The 18894-nt window shown below is 57.6% G+C and overlaps 1 protein-coding gene across 2 annotated transcripts in view; it reads left to right on the top strand.

Annotated features, from left to right (window-relative positions):
- Positions 1-3950: 3950 nt before the first annotated feature.
- The window catches only part of DENND3 (DENN domain containing 3), a 50729-nt gene continuing 35785 nt past the window's right edge, over positions 3951-18894 (top strand). For both annotated transcript variants that reach the window (XM_066265579.1, XM_066265578.1), the window contains exons 1-7: positions 3951-4181; positions 10679-10958; positions 11594-11709; positions 12451-12593; positions 13148-13259; positions 14763-14882; positions 15996-16214. In XM_066265579.1, coding sequence (XP_066121676.1) covers positions 4080-4181; positions 10679-10958; positions 11594-11709; positions 12451-12593; positions 13148-13259; positions 14763-14882; positions 15996-16214 — 1092 coding nt within the window. In that variant the 5' untranslated portion in view covers positions 3951-4079. The remainder of the gene's footprint in view (positions 4182-10678; positions 10959-11593; positions 11710-12450; positions 12594-13147; positions 13260-14762; positions 14883-15995; positions 16215-18894) is intronic.

Raw genomic sequence — 18894 nt, 5'->3', positions numbered from 1 at the left:
CGGGTTGCTGCCACACCACTATTTCCATCTCGGATGAGGGTTGGGGCTTGTCACCTGAGGCCCGTGCCCAGCCACCGCCGACCGCCCTCTGGTCTCTATGACTCTTCGGTCCTTTCCTACCTGAGGAGAGGGATGATAGCATCCCGAACCTAAACACAATAGCGCACGCACACGCACACGCACACACATGTACGCACGCGCACACACGCACAGCCTGGGGGACATCTTGCTTAGCTGTCCACAGGCTGTCAAGGTCACCTGTCTCTCTGAGGGGTCTCCCTACCTGAGTGAGAACTGGCTCTGTGCCTGCTCTGGGGACAGAGCAGGGGACACCTGGGCCACAGTTGCTGCCCTCGGGGAGCCGATGGGCCTCTATCTAGAGCACAGTGTTGTCCAGGTGGGCCAGTTTGTCTGGGGGGCAGGGAGGAGAAACCTGGGGTCACACTTCCCCCTTTTACCCGCCTCCCTGTCCCGGCCCCCTCCCCCCTGCACCCCTGCCTGAGGGCTGCAGAATTCACGGGCTCTCCTGTCCCCGCACTGCAGCCTGAGCCAGCTTCCCCCCATACCAAGCCCGCCCCATCTCTTTCCAGGCCAAAGTCCTCAGCCACCTGTCACAACCCCCAGGACCAACGCCAGCCTCCCAAGCTTGGTTTCCCGCGCCTTCCCCAACGGACCCCTGCCCCCTCTCCAGCCATCTCCCTCCCCGGTGTGCGTGGAGCCCCCACCATGCTGTGGGCACTTCCAGGGGCCAGGGAAGAGACAGCTCTCACCTGCTCCCACAGCCCAGGCCCCCCAAGAGCTTGCTCGTGAGCCTCTGCACCCCCATGCCGCTCCCTCTGCCTAGCCTGCTGTGTCCTCTGGACGTTTTTCTGCCTGGAAGATGCCTCTTCCGCCTTGGTGGTTGGTTTCAGAGGACCTTCCTGTTGCCTGAGTCTTCTGCTGGGTCACTTCTCTGATTCCACAATAGCGTCCTCTTCCTTCCCTCTACTGAGAACACACTTACTCGGCTGGGGGTCCCTGGGAGGGGGTGGATGTTTGTATTTTATTCTTTGCATTTCCAGCTATTAACACAGGACCGGGCATATATAGTCAGTGCGCCATAAACACCCCAACAGAAATGAGTAAACGGAGGCTTGGAATGAGAGGTGGTTAGTTTCTCCACTGTTATAGTAATTACACCTTCTCCTCTGAGCTTTCTGCAATGGCTTTTCCACCTCTACTGGTATATTCCATCTTTCCAGCACCCTGAGAGGTGGGCATCGCCCTGAGTGACACATAAGGAAAACTGAGGCTCAGAGAGGTGGAATGAGTTACCCAGAATTACGCCCCCACTCGGGGGGCAGAGCCAGTCATCTGGTTCTCAACCTGGCACCTCCAGTCAGGGACAGGAGGCTGGTGGAGGGAACAGGGCAGGCTGAGGTGGGCTCCGAGCAGCCTTGAGCCCATGTGCTGTTACATAAGTCATCGCCAGACCCTTTTCTCCCCCTCTTCAAGGGACAAAGGGACGTCAGTCTGGAGAGAACCCTGAACACCCTGCACACGCACCCCCACTTTTTGTCGCTGTTGCAGTGAGGTTTTTATGTGGAGAAATAAGACCCTGTCACTTGCATGTTGCCCAGCAAGTCCTCAGGACACCGGTGAGGTTGGCAGGTTTGTGTACATGTAAAAATGGCATGTCATATCAGATGTTCATCGTAGAGCAGAGGCGGGGGCGCGGTGCCCTGTGCACTGAGCGGCTGGGGGAGGCACGAGCCATCGCATGGCGGGCTGGTGTTCACCTGGTCCCCTGTAGAGACCCGCAGTTGTTCCACCTTTGATGTATTGTGAGTAATGCAGGGAGCAGAACATGTGACCCCCCCCCAAACTATGCCTCTGGGCGGGCGGATCATTTCGAGCTGAAGGCAATGGAGACCCTGCAGACTCAGGAAACACTTGTGCCTCTCCCTGAGCTATCTAAGAGAATGTAGGGAGGAGGCCAGGCCCAAGAGAGAGCTGTTCCCAGAATAACTTTTATCGGAAGGATCGAACTGGAGGGCAGGGGGGAAACTTCTCATCACCATCCTGTGAGTGACCTGCCCCTCCCCCCCGGTGGCACATATGCCTGAGCCGCCGGACTTGTCCTTGGGAGGGCAAAGCTTTCTGCAGGTTCTTTGGAAGTCCCTCCTGCAGCGGCGTGAGCACTGGGTGCAGGTTAAAAAGCGCCGAGTGTGGAGCGGGGAGCCCCGTGGTATTGAGGAGGGGAAAGGGAGGCCTGGAAACAGAGTGGCTAGCCCTCGCCCAGCTGGAGCCGGTCTGGGCTGTCCACTCCAAGCTGGACCTTTAACCCTTCTACCGCTCAGAGGGAAAGAGGGAAAAGAGACACGGGCTCCTGCTTGAGTCCGACCGGGCCACACCGTGCCAGCTGCCAGCTGTTCCCCTCCTGAATCCTGGCCACACCAGCAGCGCCCCACACAGACAGGAAGCCGGGGTTTAGGGATGATGGGAGCTTGGCGGTCACACAGCAGCCCAGAGCAGGTCCCTGCAAGCCCCAGGCTCGGCTGCCCACCGGGGAGATGCTCAGGCCCCTAACTGGTCCCTTCCAGCCTCTCTCCCGAGCCCTGGGGAGTCAGTCCCAGGTGGGACTGCACCCTGCCCTCTGATGAGGCCACCGGCAACGAGGACAGGGCGCCGTGCAGAAAGCCAGCGAAGCACGCGTAAAATCTGCCCTTCTTTTGAACTCAGTGACTGTAACTGCTTGTCAGCTCACCGAGGAGAGCCATGGCTGCCAGGCCACCTGAAGGCCTGACTGAGCACCAGCGGTGGGTGACTCGGTGGGTGACTCACGATCCTTGGGTGACTTAATATCAGGGGGAAGACAGATTCCCAGGTGTGAGTCAGGCTGTGGGCCTCACCAGCCGGAACAGATGGAGGACTCCTGCCCCTGCAGACCCAAGCCCACCCCACCCCCTCTGGCCCTGTGATTTCCACACTGGGTGTTGTGAATCATGCGGGGAGAATATGGAGTTATTGTCTCTTTTGTACTCGGGCTGATGGCAGATGTTTGAAGTTATTACTAAGCATTGCCGATTTTAATATCATAGATCATTAGAACTCGTACAGTTCCTTTGGAATCGTTTCCCTTTCGGTTTTACAGATGCCTAGGCTGGGGTTCAGTCGGGATCTGCCCAAGGTCAGCTGGGACCCTGGCCCCTTCTCGCTGTGTCCAATAACCAGACAATAAAGCCGACCCCTGAGTACGCAGATACCCTGTTTTACTGGGCCCGGCGTGGCGCTTAGGGAGGCCCACAGTCCACAGAGATCAGGCCAGGCTTGGAGCTGGCCAGACCAGGGCCCTGCCTGGCCTTAGACCCTCCTCAGTCCTGTGTCCCCAGGGCTCCATTCACATGGCACCCACCTTGACCCGTTTCCTGCTGCAATTTACTCAACATCTCACTGGACATAGCCAACCTTGGGTTAACTGCCCAGAATTACTAAGCAGGAATAGATCTTTCCACCCGCTTCCCACCGGCTCTTCCTGCTGTCCACTCCTGGCTTCCTCACAAGCCCTGAGGTCTGGAGGGCTTCCTGGAGGAGGAGGCGCGCGGGGGTGGGGTGGGTGCTGATGGTGGCCCCCGGCTTTAGTTCGTTCCCGTCCTCCAGGGTGAGTACGGGAACTTGCCAGAACACGGGATGCTTTCGCTCTCAGCGTGGGGGGACTGGGTGCCGTCACCCACCACCTGGGGACCTCACCTATTCCTTCTTTGGTGGCCGGGAGAGGGAAGCGCGCGCGCACGCGCCGGGACCGCCAGTCCGGTTCGGAAATGACATCCCCGCACCGGCCCTGTGTCCGCCCCTGCCAGCCGGGCCCCGCCTCTCTTTAATCGGCCAGCTCGGCCTCTCCAGACCCCGCCCCCGAACAGGCCGGGTCTTTGCTCAGGTCCCGCCCCGCCGACGGCGCTCTTGGCGGATCCGGCCAGTTGCGGGGTTGTGCGCGCGCGAGGCCGGGCGGCGGCGCTGCAGGGGCGCAGGGTCGTTGCCGAGAGGCCCGAGCGGCCCGAGCAGGGCTCCCAGCTGGCCGTGGCCGCGGCCCCGGAGGAGCCATGGCGGAGACGGCGCCGCAGCATCTAGCGCTGCCCTCCGGGCTGTTGGAGCTGTGCGCGCTGCTGGGGGCCCCCCGGGACAGCCTCCGCGGCCTGGAGCCGGTAAGGACCCCGCGGGGAAACTGAGGCGGGGCGACGGTGGCAGAGCGGGGTCAGGACCCTGAGCAGCACCCCGAGACAGTGCCTGGAGGACCCCTCCCCCCCCCCACCCTGCACCCCCTCCCTGTACCTGCGCCGTCTTCGTGGTGTGGACAGTGCGCCCGAGGTCCTTCCAGGCCCGGCTGCCTCCAGCCTGCCTGGTGCCGAGAACAACAGGTGTTCTCCCCAGAGGTGGAGTCGCGGGTGGCTGCCGCTAGGCCCCCCACCCCCAGCACCCCTGGGGTGGGGACCCGCTGGAGTCGGTCCAGAGATGACTGGGCAGGAGAGCGCTGGCGTCCATCCCGCGTTCCTCTAGGACGCTTCGCCTCCCTGGCTGCGGTCTTAAGGACTCCGACCAGGGCGAAGTCGGGATGGGCGAGACCCAAGCGGCCTCTTGTACCGAGTCCTGGCCTGTTACCATTAAGTAATTTAACTCGTTGCACACGTTCACTGTTCAGAGCATAATGAGTTCTTTTAGATGCGAGAGCCTTTAAATAGCCCGCATTTAGTGGTTTTACGACGAAACCTAGCTGTTTCTCTCACTTGCAGTCGAGACTGTCCCACCGGCCGCGCCCCGCCCCCCTTCTCTCCTTCTCTGCACGGAGCAGCCCAGGCGATAAAACAAACGTCCCTTTTTCCGGGAAAGCGGCAGTGTGGACATTCTCGCCTCATTTCTTTTCTGTGCTCTCACTTTTTCTGTTTTGGAACCGGCTGTCTTTTGAACGGGCCCAAGGTTGTTTTCCTCTTGCCGAGGGTGCCCCTGACTCTGTCTTTTTTCCTCTGGTTAGAGGTGATGCTGCGTGCATCAGAGACTCCCCGCCTTGACCAGCCAGTTCTGTGGGCAAGTCCATGGAAGGGCAGAGAAGGGAGATGGTGTATTTTAAGACTGGTGGAGCCGATGCCACTAAAGGTTTAGATAAAAGTTGCTAACATTAACCGGATTTAATGTCTGCAAATGCATTGCTGGTCTCTACTCCTTGGCCAATAGCGATGCTTTCTGCATTTCCCTCCCCATGCTCACTCCCCGAACCCCCAAAATGTATGTGCCCCCTTTTTAATCTGCCTCCTCTGACCCTTTATGGGTTTGGTTAAATTGTCTCCCTACCTCTAATTTGTCAAGTGGCTGTTCTTCCTTTTTCTTTTTTTTTCTAATAGGAAATGGTCTGTTTTCTGCTGTGGTGTTCCCGCAGTTGGGCGTCTTTCTTTGCTTCTTGGGCAATTACCACACAGGGGTTAGTTGCCTCCATGGGAGACGTGTTTTGAGAGCAGGTGGAGTCCACTGAGTATCTGCAGCACTGCTTCTGAGCCAGCCGGACGGCGACATCTTCCCAGGCCGAGTGGGCAGTGTGCTGTGCTGCCTCTGCTTCAGTTCTGTTAGGGGTTTGGCAAAGGGCGGGGAGGGAAGTATATCGTTGAAGGAGTAGGAAAAACAGAGTGTGAAGACAAAAGTTACACTTCCTGGGATGATCCTCCTTGTATGATGCACATTAATGTGAAAATGAACCAAACATATTCTTTTATTTAGTTTTTATTTATTTGTTTATTTTTCTTCTTTTTTCCAAGTAAGAGGAGGGGAGGCAGAGAGACAGACTCCTGTATGCAATCGAACTGGGATCCACCCGGCAACCCTCCATCTGGGGCCAATGCTCTGCCCATCTTGGGCCATGCTCTGCAACCAAGCTATTTTTAGCACCTAAGGTGGAGACTCCTTGGAGCCACCCTCATGGCTGGGGCTGATGCGTTCGAACCAATGGAGCCATGGCTGTGGGAGGAGAAGACAACAGAGAGATAGAAAGGGGAGGAGGAGGGGTAAAGAAACAAATGGGCACTTCTCCTGTGTGCCCTGGCTGGGAATCGAACCTGGGACATCCACACGCCGGGCAGATGTTCTACCGCTGAGTCAGCCAGCCAAGGCCTTGTTTTATTATTATTATTATTTTTTAAATAGCAGTTCTGTTTTGAATGTCTAACGCTTTTAAATAACTTTTAATTTTGCTTTTTTAGAAAATACTATTTCTCTGTGATTCAGGCATGCCTCTTTGGGGAGCCTAGAGGTATGAGAATATCCAGCTTAATTCCTAGGCTGGTGCAGTATCCTAACATTTGGGCTTTTTAAAAAAAAATTATTTCTTAGAGGGGGTGGTGTTTGTTTTGTTGATGGTCGTGAGAGAATTGGAGGATGCAGTTCAATCCCCATGTGAGTTACATGGTCAGTGACATTTCCTCGGTTGCTGTGGAGACCAAGCATAGATCCGTTCGCACAGTGAACTGGGTGCACCGTTCCTCGTGCAGGCCACTCGCGTCGTACTTGTGCGTGAAGGCGCGTTTGCGGTTTTTAGTGGGGGGCATCCTGGCTTTCTGTTTCTAGGCCAGCACTACCCAAGAACTCTGTTGGCGACCGTCTGTGTTCTTCATCTCTGCCGTCCAGTACGGGGGCTGCTGCTACGGAGGAATGTTTCATTTGATTCCATTTAAGTGTAAAGAGCCATGTGTGGCTACTGGCCTAGTAGTTCTAGAGCTTTAAAAAAAAAATCACTGATTTCTGTTCCATTTTACAAACAAGACACTTTGCACAGTAAAGGTCAGGGCTGCTGTGTACTCAGTCCAACAGAAACCTGTGACTCAAATGAGTTAACAGTGTTGTGGTTTTTACTTGTTAGATATTAAGTGAGAAGAGGGGAGATAGACAAACTCCCACATGCGCCCCAACAGGGATCCACCTGGCAACTCTGGGGCTGAGGCTCACAACTGAGCTATTTTTAGCACCTGAGTGGAGGCTCCACAGAGCCGTGCTCAACACTTGGGGCCAGTGTGCTCAAATCAATCGAGCCATGGCTGCAAGAGAGGAAGAGAGAGAGAGAAAGGGAAGGGGAGGGGTGGAGAAGCAGATGGTCGCCCCTCCTGTGTGCCCCAACTGGGAATCAAGCCTGGGACATCCATTCACCAGGTTGACACTCTACCACTGAGCCAACCAGCCAGGGACTAATTAGATTAAAAACCCCCACAAAAAACGAAAATGATGTTTTTTGGGAAGGGATTTACTAAGTCCCCGTCTGCAAGAAAAGAGCAGGAAATCACTTTTCCAGTCTGTGGGAATGGAACTGCCTTCCCAGGGTTAGGGTGGCAGCAATGTGTGTCAGAAGTAAGAGCTAGACGCCCTGGGATTAAGGGTTGTGCTTTCAGGGGTTGATCCTGATGAAGGAGTTCTCACACCTGCAGACACGCATCAGTTTATTGGCGGGAAGACTTGGGAGCAACCCAACTGTCCCTCAGTAGGGGGCTGGGCAAATACATTGCGGAATTGTCACAGTGTGACACCATGCAGTGTGAACAGGGAAGTTAGCCACAGTATGTGGTTAAGGGGGGGTGGACCCATGGCTACATTTAAATAGGATGACTGTATTTATGGAAAAAAATGCTATTTATATATTCATAAAAAGCAGGAAGAACGTAGGCCAGGCTGTGCAAAGTGTGTCCCCTGTGAACCATGGAACTGTGGGGGAAGGCCTCATTTCTAGAAAGAGCCTGTACCTGCTTATCCAGTCAGAAGGAGGAACAACGGAAAAGATGTCCACTTTGGGGGAAGAAGAAAAAGCTAGATGAGTATTGACCTGCTGAAGGCCAGCTTGGCTGGATTGGGCCACATCACTCTTAAGTGACCACAGATAAAGAAAGGGAACCACAGGCAGTTTATTGGCTTCAGGGTGATGCCCAGTGTTCAAACCAGATGAGGGTGCCCCTGGCAGAGGGGGTCACCGAGTGCGCAGGGGCAGCCACTAAGCCATCAGCTCAATCTGGGGACACAGAGGAGAACAGGGCGGTCCCTGCCTCACTCCACCCACACCTCCAAACTCCAAAGGTGATGCGGTCCCACTGCGCAGGGCAGCCATGCTCTGGGGGGGACCAGGGAGGGGGGGTGGAGGGGGTGATGGGGGAGGGGGACGGAGAGCAGAAGCTTGTTTTGTTTTTTTTTTCTAATTTTCTTATTCTGAAGCTGGAAATGGGGAGAGACAGTCAGACAGACTCCCGCATGCGCCCGACCAGGAATCACCTGGCACGCCCACCAGGGGCAATGCTCTGCCCCTCTGGGGGGTCGCTCTGCCGTGACCAGAGCCACTCTAGCGCCTGGGGCAGAGGCCAAGGAGCCATCCCCAGCGCCTGGGCCATCTTTGCTCCAATGGAGCCTCGGCTGCGGGAGGGGAAGAGAGAGACAGAGAGAAAGGGGGGGGTGGAGAAGCAAATGGGCGCTTCTCCTGTGTGCCCTGGCCGGGAATTGAACCCGGGTCCCCCGCACGCCAGGCTGACGCTCTACCGCTGAGCCAACGGGCCAGGGCCAGAAGCTTGATTTTTGAAACTAAATTTAAAGGACTCCCGCAGGTCCATCAGAGGCACTTGAGTGTTGTCTGGGACTGGGAAGGGGTCTGGGCTGGGCTTAGGACCCTGGGAGCCGTCCCCATGTGTGTAGATGGAACCACGTGAGTTTTGAGAGTATGTGAGGAGGGACTGGGGCCAAGGGCTCAGCCAGAAGGGGGTGTGCAGGGGGCCTGTGAGGAGCAGGAGGGAGGGGACTCGGGGAGGCTTCCAGAAAGGGGCCCATCGCTGTCTCCTGTGTTGCCTGGAGTGAGCCTGTGTGCTCCGCTGGCTGTCATATCCACGGAGACTGTTCACCTGCGCCATCTCGCCCACTCTGCGGATGTAACTCTCGCGTGAGGAAGAAATAGGAAGCATAGGTTCATAGTTAAATAGGTCCGAGCCGCTAGAGTTTGACAGTTGTACAAAAGAATTCATGTAACCAAAGAAATGGGTTTCTCTGGGTACGATACGCAGAGATTTTAAAATTATACAGTGATTTGGATTTGCCCTGTTTGGGCTCAGTTCCTACTGGTATTAAATTCTGTCCCCAAGTGTAAAGAAATGACTGTGTTTGAATTCTGTAGCCTAATGACAAGAGTGCTGGCTTCACATTGGATTTAGTGACTGGAAATGCCGTCACCCTATACATATACATACATACACACACACACACACACACACACACACACACACGTCGTCTTAGGCGTGAGAGTCCCCTGTGGGAACCGCTGGTTCTAACCCAGATGTTGATGTGGGCTGTGCCCTTTCTGCTTGGTCAAGGTCATATTCCTCCAGGCGACAGTTACGTCCATCCTGATGCTCTTCCTAGGGTCCTGTAGTCCTCCATTACCCACCCCCACCCCAGCCTGGCTGTCTGTCCCCTCCACTTACCATTCTATCCAGAGGATCCTGCTTTAGGTGTGTCTATTTTTAGCTGGCTGGTCACCTGACCACTTCCTTCTCACACAGGCTGTTTCCTACTGGCCTTTTTTTTTTTCCCCATTGATTTGAGGCAGGGGAAGGGAGAGAGAGTAGGCACTCATTAAATGGTGGTGGGCAGGTGATGACATAACCAGCTGTTTCCCGGCTCCTCCCCTTACCTGAGAGAGAGAGAGAGAGAGAGAGAGAGAGAGAAGCATCAACTCACTGTTCCACTTAGTTGTGTGCTCACTGCTTGCTTCTCGAATGTGCCCTGACTGGAGATCAAATTCATGACCTCGGTGCGCCCAGACAGTGCTCTATCCACTGACCAACCCAGCCAGGGCCCCTATGGTTCCTTTGAGACGTCTGAAATGAGTCTGGCCAGCAATATGTGGAGTCCTAACTCGACTAAAGAAATCCATCAGTCCTCTACTAGGGAGCCCATGTTCATCATTTGGGGGAAGGATGAAAAGAGGTTAAAAAAAAAATCTTGTCTCACGTTCAAGTTTAGAAGAATTCAGGTGACAGGACCCCCTTTGAGTGGTCCTGAGAGACGCCTGGCTGAGTGGGGAAGGACATGTGTTCTTCCTCTGTGTCCTTACCGTTCTCTCCATCTTCCCGGGTCAGTGGGGACGGCCCTGCTGGCGTGGCGGGCATGCTGTCCGTAACACCACGTGTGTGTCGGGCTGGACACAATACAGAGCCTGTCGCTGCCCGGCCTTCCTCCCCCGCCTGGGAGGAGATATGGGGACTCCCTGGGGACCCAGAGGGGTTGAGCACTTGACCTGTGGCCTCTCCTGTATTTCCCGCGCTCACCCCTGGGAAGGTAAGCTCAAGGCTGTGAGGACGTAACTTGCTGTCCTGGTTGGAGACGGCGCCTGTAGATGAAGTCTGAGGTCAGGTCTGTCCATCATAGGACTGAGCTTTTGTTCAGGACGGACGAGTCGTTGTGTCCGTTGTTAGCAGCTGTAGAACCGGGCTCGGGGTCGGACCTACTGACCTGTGTGTCAGGCCTGAGACGTTCCTAAACGTAGCTGCCAAGGGGCCCACCCTGTCCTGAGCCCCCGGTGGGAGAGGCCACAGCCACGACCACACTGCTGCCCGTGGAGCGCCCGCGGGGGCGGAGGGGAGATGCAGACGGACAAGGGCCGGCGCCCTCGCAGTCACTGTCCCCTCTCCCGTTCCAGGGTGCCCGGAAGAGGGGAGCCCACGGCCTCTCTTCCCTCGACCCGGAGGTCCTGTCCATCTTCGTGCCTCCGTTTGTCGGCAGGGAGGACGGCCAGCCTGCCGTGGCGAACTGCGGGACTCTGAGCAAAACCCAGAGGCGCTCCTTCCGGAAGAAGCGGGAGAAGCCCAGAGCAGAGCCCGGCGAGGGCCTCGCGGCGGCCCCGAGGGGGCTGGATGCCGACAACGTCAGTGTCCCCAACGGCGTGGACCTGCTGGCCCTGCCTCAGCTCTGCTTCCCAGGTGCGCCGCGCCCGCGGGCCACACCCGAGGGCCACGCCCGGGGTTTCCGTCTGGAGGTCAGCCTGTGTCCGGAACGGGCAGCCACAGGCGAGCTGGCCGCCCCTCAGGCCCCCGTGTCCTGTCACAGGACTGAGCTTCCTCGTTCTTGGGGGTTTCGAAGCTAAAAGAATTTAGCCCGGCCCCGTATTTTTTTTTTTTTAACTTGAGTGTTAGAAGCCAGGGATGACTGGGTCAGGCTGTATGTTGCTGGTGCTTTCCAAGGGCTTTCAGCTCTGGCAGGGGGCTAAGTGGTGTCCAGTTAGCCAGTTCTGCCCCCTCCCGCCCACCCTGTTTCCTGGGTCCCTGGGTTCAGAAGCACGGGTTGTGTCCCCCCCCCCCCAAACTGGCCAGTTCAGCAAACCAGGGGCTCATGTTTTGGCTGGTCTGGGAGAAATGTTCAAGCAGCTGACGTGGAAAACTCAGAGTGTGGCCTTGACGTCCGTGCCTGTCTGGTCGTCTCCACGAGAAACTGAGGCTGCCGCTGCCTGGTCTCGGGGAGTATACACCGGGGATCAGGTGGGACACGGCACCCCCGTGGTGCTCGGCAAACAGCTGCCACCCCAGGCGTCACAGATTCTCTTTTTTTTCGTCTTCAGGGGGCCTGTGTGTGGCCTCTGAACCGAAGGAGGATTATGTCCACTTCCTGGTGCTGACCGACGTCTGTGGGAACAGGACACACGGCGTGGTCGCCCGGTTCTACCGACCGCTGCACGTAGGTGGCTCCCACGCCTTCCCCCGGGAGATTGGGTGTGGGTTGGGGGTATCAGGACCATCCCATTTCACAGATGAGACCATGGTGGCACAGAGAGGCCAGGTAACTTGCCTGAGGTCACACAGCAGCCAGGGTTTGAACTTGGGCACACCTACTGTAGAGCAGCAGGCACTCGTTAAATGGTGGTGAGGTGATGACATAGCCAGCTGTTTCCCGGCTCCCCCCCTTACCTGGCCATCTACAGTCCCCTCAGGGTCAGCAAGTCCCACACAGAAGCTGTCGTCAGGCTCCCCCATCCCTACCCAAACCCCCAGAGAGCCCCTCCTGAGGGTCCAGGTTAGGAGCCCACGTGTTGTACCATCTGTGGGCTGTGCCTTCTGCTGCGTGGCTTCTCTGGCCGGGGTCCCCTTGCTCCCGCCGGTGACAGCCACCTGGTGCCCGGGCACCCACGAATGCGGCATTTGTCCTTTCTCAAGCCAAGCTCCATGGCCCCTTCTGCTGCCTTGCTGTGTTCTAACTGAGCGTCCTTCTCGCCTGAGGCTGTGAGGTCTCCAGGGTGGGGGCGCACCCACTGGGTCACCACGGCTGAAAGGCCGGTGCTCGCTGGGCCGGGGCGGTGGGAGGGGAGGACTCCGTCCAGCCCCTGCCGTCCTGTTTGTCTGGGGACGCTGGCGCTACGGAAGATACCTGCCGAGATCCACGGACAGGGGTGACCGGCCGCCGCGGCTGCCTTTTCTCCAGGACGAGCACTGTTTCTACAACGGCAGGCCGCACTGGGAGTCGTCCCGGCCGGCCGTGAGCGCTGCCGGCCGCTTCGTGCCCTTCGCCGTCTGCGTGGTCTCCAGGTTCCCCTATTACAACGCCCTCAGGGACTGCCTGTCCTGGTGAGCCGCCCCCCACCCCCACCCTGTGCCCATGGACCCGGGGGCCACCTCCTAAAACTGACGGCTTGTGAGGGCGGGCTCAGGGTGGGTCCCACGCGCTTGTGAGAACTCGAATCTTCCGGAAATGGGACTGACGTGGGGACTAGCGTGGGGAGGGCGTGTCGGGGTGAGTTTTGGAAACAAGCTGCTAAGCGCTGTCCTTTGAGAGGTGGTTCGGTCCTTCCTGGAGTGTGGCCTCTACCGAGAAACGCAGGCACTCGAGCAACTTCCGCAAGGGGAACACAGGCGTGTAACCAGCACCCCGGGTCAAGGAAAAGAACATGGCCAGCCCCCCAACCCCCCCAAAGCCCCCCACATGCCCTCACGCCCCCTCCAGGCACTGCTCCGGCCCCGGGAAGCCGCGGTCCTGCAGGCTGACGCGCTGTCCAAGCCCTAGAATTGCAGATGTGGCCCCACGCAGATTCCCGCTTCGATCAGATATGCCGAGGGGGGCGGCTGGATTCTCAGACTTATTTTGTGAAATGACGTGACTTCTTTTTCTTTTTAAATTTCAGTTTATTGACTCATCTGAAGCTCTGCAAAGACTTTGAAGTAGACAACCATATAAAAGATTTTGCCGCCAAGCTGTCTCTGATACCTAGCCCCCCGCCGGGACCGCTGCACTTGGTAAGACTGTGTTTTCTTTTCCTTTGCAGAGTTAAAGGAACGTGCTGGAGGTGGGTTACAGGCATTCCAAGGCTTTGTAAGCTCTAGCCGTGTGTAGATTTTGCTTCTCTAGTTCCTCACGAGCATTTTATGCACGATCTCTCAAACCAGAAATTTGTTCCCTCATGGATGTGTGTGTGTCCCCTGTGTACGCGCTCACTGGTTGCTCCGTCAGTGCTGTGACCGGGGATGGAACCCGCGGTCCTTGGCCTGTCGGGATGATGCTCTAACCCAGGGGTCCTCAAACTTTTTACACAGGGGGCCAGTTCACTGTCCCTCAGACCATTGGAGGGCCGGACTATAAAAAAAACTATGAACAAATCCCTATGCACACTGCACATATCTTATTTTAAAGTAAAAAAAACAAAACGGGAACAAATACAATATTTAAAATAAAGAACAAGTATATTTAAATCAACAAACTGACCAGTGTTTCAATGGGAACTATGCTCCTCTCACTGACCACCAATGAAAGAGGTGCCCCTTCCGGAAGTGCGGCAGGGGCCGGATAAATGGCCTCAGGGGGCCGCATGTGGCCCGCGGGCCGTAGTTTGGGGACCCCTGCTCTAACCAATTGAGCTACCCAGCCAGGGCTGTCATGTTATTTTATTTTTTTTTAATTTTTTTTAATTTATTTATTTTATTTTTTTTCATTTTTCTGAAGCTGGAAACAGGGAGAGACAGTCAGACAGACTCCCACATGCGCCCGACCGGGATTCACCCGGCACGCCCACCAGGGGGCGATGCTCTGCCCATCCTGGGTGTCGCCATGTTGCGACCAGAGCCACTCTAGCGCCTGGGGCAGAGGCCACAGAGCCATCCCCAGCGCCCGGGCCATCTTTGCTCCAGTGGAGCCTTGGCTGCGGGAGGGGAAGAGAGAGACAGAGAGGAAGGCGCGGCGGAGGGGTGGAGAAGCAAATGTGCGCTTCTCCTGTGTGCCCTGGCCGGGAATCGAACCCGGGTCCTCCGCACGCTAGGCCGACGCTCAACCGCTGAGCCAACCGGCCAGGGCCTGTCATGTTATTTTAAAATAACATTCAGGGGAAAAAAAAAAATGAAGCGTCTCTCTTAAAATTTTTAAAATGTCACGTCTCTACGGAACTTTGTTACGTTGCACGCCAAGAGGAGACATGCTACATGGTAACGGGGCTGAGGTCCCCTCGCTACGAGTGAGTCGGACGTGTTTGGTTCAGAGCCGGTGCCCGTGGGGACGGCTGTGGTTATTTTCGTCAGAGCGGGAGGGAGGTTGGCTGAGAGAACCGTGCCGTGCCCCGTTGACGTGCGCTGCACGGTGGCCGGCCCCGTGTCCGTCTGGGCTGTTTCTCTGTGACACGCGCGGGGACGGCCCGTGTCCTCTGACGTGCTTCCTGGCTCGGCACCGTCTGAGCCGCGGCCGGGGTCCCGGCGCCTGTCCGCCCCCGTTGGGCGCAGCCCCCTGATCCTCACGGGAATGGGTGTTTGCAGGTCTTCAACATGAAGCCGCTACAGATCGTGTTCCCCTCGCGAGCCGACCCCGAGAGCCCCCTCGTCGACCTGGACCTCCACCTGCCCTTGCTGTGCTTCCGTCCCGAGAAGGTGCTGCAGGTGCGCGTCCGGCCACCCTGGAGCGCCTCGTGCCCATCGGCCCCCGGGGGGCACGGCGGGAACTGCTGTCGTGTCCAAGATGATTCGAGCCCACGGCGTGTTGAGAGCCCGGACTCGAGATGTTAATGTTTTGGCTTAAAGCCGACATGCACTACAGCACATGTTATTTGCAAATGGCACTTTTTTGGGGGAGAGGGGGCGTGGGGGGGGTCCCAGTGGCTATGCTTACGGCAAACGGAGCTGGGAAACCAGGTAGAACCTGTACCCCAGGTGCTGGCTTTGTTGTGGGGGGCGTGCTCACAAGCGTCCTGAGCGGGCTGTGCCCAGCGGGACACATGCCCACGGTCTGCCATGCCCCCCCAGGTCCCGACCCCAGGTGCTGGCTTTGCTGTGGGGGGCATGCTCACAAGCGTCCTGAGCGGGCTGTGCGCAGCGGGATGCGTGCCCCATGCCCCCCCCCAGGTCCCGACCCCAGTTGCTGGCTTTGTGGTGGGGGGCATGCTCACAAGCGTCCTGAGCGGGCTGTGCGCAGCGGGATGCGTGCCCCATGCCCCCCCCCCCCAGGTCCCGACCCCAGTTGCTGGCTTTGTGGTGGGGGGCGTGCTCACAAGCGTCCTGAACGGGCTGTGCGCAGTGGGACGTGTGCCCAGTGCCCACGGTCTGCTGTGCCTCCCCCCCCAGGTCCTGACCCCGGGTGCTGGCTTTGTGGTGGGGGGCGTGCTCACAAGTGTCCTGAGCGGGCTGTGCCCAGCGGGACACGTGCCCACGGTCTGCCGTGCCTCCCCCCAGGTCCCGACCCCAGGTGCTGGCTTTGCTGTGGGGGGCATGCTCACAAGCGTCCTGAGCGGGCTGTGCGCAGCGGGATGCGTGCCCCATGCCCCCCCCCCAGGTCCCGACCCCAGTTGCTGGCTTTGTGGTGGGGGCGTGCTCACAAGCGTCCTGAACGGGCTGTGCGCAGTGGGACGTGTGCCCAGTGCCCACGGTCTGCTGTGCCTCCCCCCCCAGGTCCTGACCCCGGGTGCTGGCTTTGTGGTGGGGGGCGTGCTCACAAGTGTCCTGAGCGGGCTGTGCCCAGCGGGACACGAGCCCACGGTCTGCCGTGCCTCCCCCCAGGTCCTGACGTGTCTCCTGACGGAGCAGCGGCTGGTGCTCTTCTCCGCCAGCTGGGCGCTGCTGACGCTGGTGGCCGAGTGCTTCCTGGCGTACCTGCACCCCCTGCAGTGGCAGCACACGTTCGTGCCCATCCTGTCGGGGCAGATGCTGGACTTTGTCATGGCTCCCACGTCCTTCCTCATGGGCTGCCACGTCAGCCACTTCGAAGAAGTCAGCAAGGTCAGGTGTGGAGCCGCCGGGCCCTCCTGGTTGGGGCTCACGGGAAGTCGCTTTATCAGCAGGTGCCCAGAGCGAGGGCTGAGTCCCCAGGGCCACAGAGAGGTCGCGTCACTTCCGTCTCGCGTCCCTCCTTGTCCTTGGGTGCCTGACACACACAGCGCGCTCCCCCACGTGTCCTCGCTCCGGCCCCCTGCGGGCCTCATGTCTGCTCAAGGCCACCGTGTTCTCAATGCTGTGTCCCTTCTCCATCCACGTGGGGTCACGGCGCCTCTACTGGCTTCCCAGAGATGGTCTGTGAGGAGAGTGTAGGCGTGGGAGTCAATAGAACCCTATTTCAAGTGTCACCTCTGCTGTTAACTAGTTCTGCAACTGGGAGGGAGTTACCTGCCTTTGTCAAGCCTCAGTTTCCCTCTCTGTGAAGTGGGCAGGGCTCTGAGCTGCAGACACTTCCATGCCCCCATCCAGTGCCCGGCATGTGACTGGGTCTTGGATGACAGCAGCTGCCGTGGTGACAGCAGCTGCCGTGGTGACAGCAGCTGCCGTTGTGACTGCTCCGTAGTCTTTCTTCTAAGAAACTTTCATTAGGCTTCTGTTATTCTGTGGACCTTCTTCCTAGAAAATACAGGTGGACACAGCGTGTGTGGCTCAGCATTAGTGAGGCTCATGGGCCTTGCTGAGGTCAGTGGCCACGCTCCTGCCGTGTGGCTGGCCTGTGACAGAGTGTGGAACCCTTTGGTGTCCTAGTTGTGAAAGGATATTAAGTGAGCTGGCCTCGTTGTTATGGCGATGATTAAAGGAGTGGATGGATCCTTGCGGAAGTAGCTGTTTGTACTGCTACGCTGCCCCGGACGGCGTGCATTTTGACGGTGAACCAGCGCCACGGATTTGTGATAAATAGGGAGAGGGCAGAGCGGGTTAGGTTGTTTCAAAATAGCTTCATTCAGATACAGTGTATGTCTCATGAGGTGTGCCCAGTTACAATGTACAGTTCAGTGGCTTTTGGTAACTTTATATCGTGTTGTGCCAGCTAATGTTAGATGTTTTCTTTACCCCCACAAAGAAACCCCGTCTCATCCTCCCCCGGCCCCCCGGCCACCACTGTCTTCTTTCTGTGTCTCTGGACTCTCCTGTCCCACGTCCATGGGTTTTATATCAATGGAGTCGGTCAATACGGCCTTTCGTGCCTGGCTCATGCACTCAGCACAGCGCTCTGAGGGCGTCCACGCTGCGTGCACCTGGACTTCGCCTCTCCTGCTGAATGGGACTTCCTGGGGCCAGCGTAGCGCAGTCAGCCTCTCTGTTCACCAGCTGATGGGCACTGGAGCTGTCTCTACCTCTTCACTATTTCGAATAGTGCCGCTGAGAAGGCCCCTGTGCATGTCTGTGGCTGGGCACACTCTGCATCCCCGCAGGAGTGGGTGGCTGGCCGGTAGCGGCCGCGTTGACCCCTCTCAGATGCGGCCAGACTGTTTTCCGCCCCATTTTACAGCCCCCCCCCCCAGCTGCCTGGAGCATTCCAACTTCCCCACGTCCTCACCAGCACTTGTCACTGTCTGCCTTTTGCAGTTTAGCTGTCCTGGTGGTGGGCGGTGGGGTGTCATTGTGGCTGTGATGTGTGTTTCCGCAGTGGCAGCCAGTATGGAGCACTGCCCACGGGCAGTTCCTACCGGGCAGGTTTCCAGGTAAACTCCTCACTTGGGAGGTCCTGTTAGAGCAAGGCCCAGAAGGCGGAAGGTGCGGTGCTGGCCCGCGTCCTGGGGAGGAGCCTGGCCTCTCCCGGTGCCTGCCAATGCCTGTGACTCACCAGGATACAAACACACTTTGAGAAAAGGCCATTCAGACCTTCACGGAAGGAACGGAAAAATCTCACCCGGTCCGCCCTGCACATTAAAAAAAACAAAAACAAAAACATGGCTATACTCTGAAGTTTAAAATTGTTTCTCTTTGTAGCCATTGGGGGGGGGGGGGGGAGAAACCATCTTGTTTCAGACCCTTGAGAAAGGAACACTTTGTTGCATTTACTTAACTGCTGCAGTCAGCCTCCGGGGAGGAGCCGTTAATGATTTCCCCATCCGAGAGGGCACAGGTCGGGCAGCTGGATTAACAGATAGCCGCCGGGGCTCGGGTGTTTTGTCCGCAGTGCTGGCAGCTCGGATGCCAGCCTGTAGCACGTCTGTGCCGTGGCCTGCGGCATCCGCACGGATGATGCTGGTCCCCAGACTGACTCGTTACCCTGTGCGTTCGCCCTGGAAGACGTCGTCTGTGTGTTTCACGCGAGGTGGGACCCCCCCCCCCCCGCATAGGAGCTGGGAGTGGCGACCTGCTGGGGACCCCACGCCACATTCCAGGGACAGTGGAATCTCAGGACCCTAGGGCATGACGCATTACTTGTGTATTTTGACCCAGATAAGACTTCACAAGTAAGCCATGTCCCTATTTAAAAAATTTTAAGTGTGCGCGGGCAGAGATCCCAGGGCCCTGCCCACGCCACTGAACCAGCCTGGTTGGGTGTTGAATGTTGGTGTTGCTCTCACCGGGGTTCTGGAATGTTCTCTCCGGTTCCCTGAAGTAGCCCCTGCAGTGTTTGTCCCTGGGCAGGGAAAGCTTGATGGTGTGTATTATTGGATTCTTGACTCAGAGACAGAGGCATGTAACTCATTGACGTAACTCGTGGTGTTGA

Source organism: Saccopteryx bilineata, chromosome 3 (genome assembly GCF_036850765.1).
Source record: "Saccopteryx bilineata isolate mSacBil1 chromosome 3, mSacBil1_pri_phased_curated, whole genome shotgun sequence".
Taxonomy (NCBI): Eukaryota; Metazoa; Chordata; class Mammalia; order Chiroptera; family Emballonuridae; genus Saccopteryx; species Saccopteryx bilineata.
Note: the sequence above shows the minus strand (reverse complement) of the source record. Positions and strands in the feature narration are given on the sequence as shown.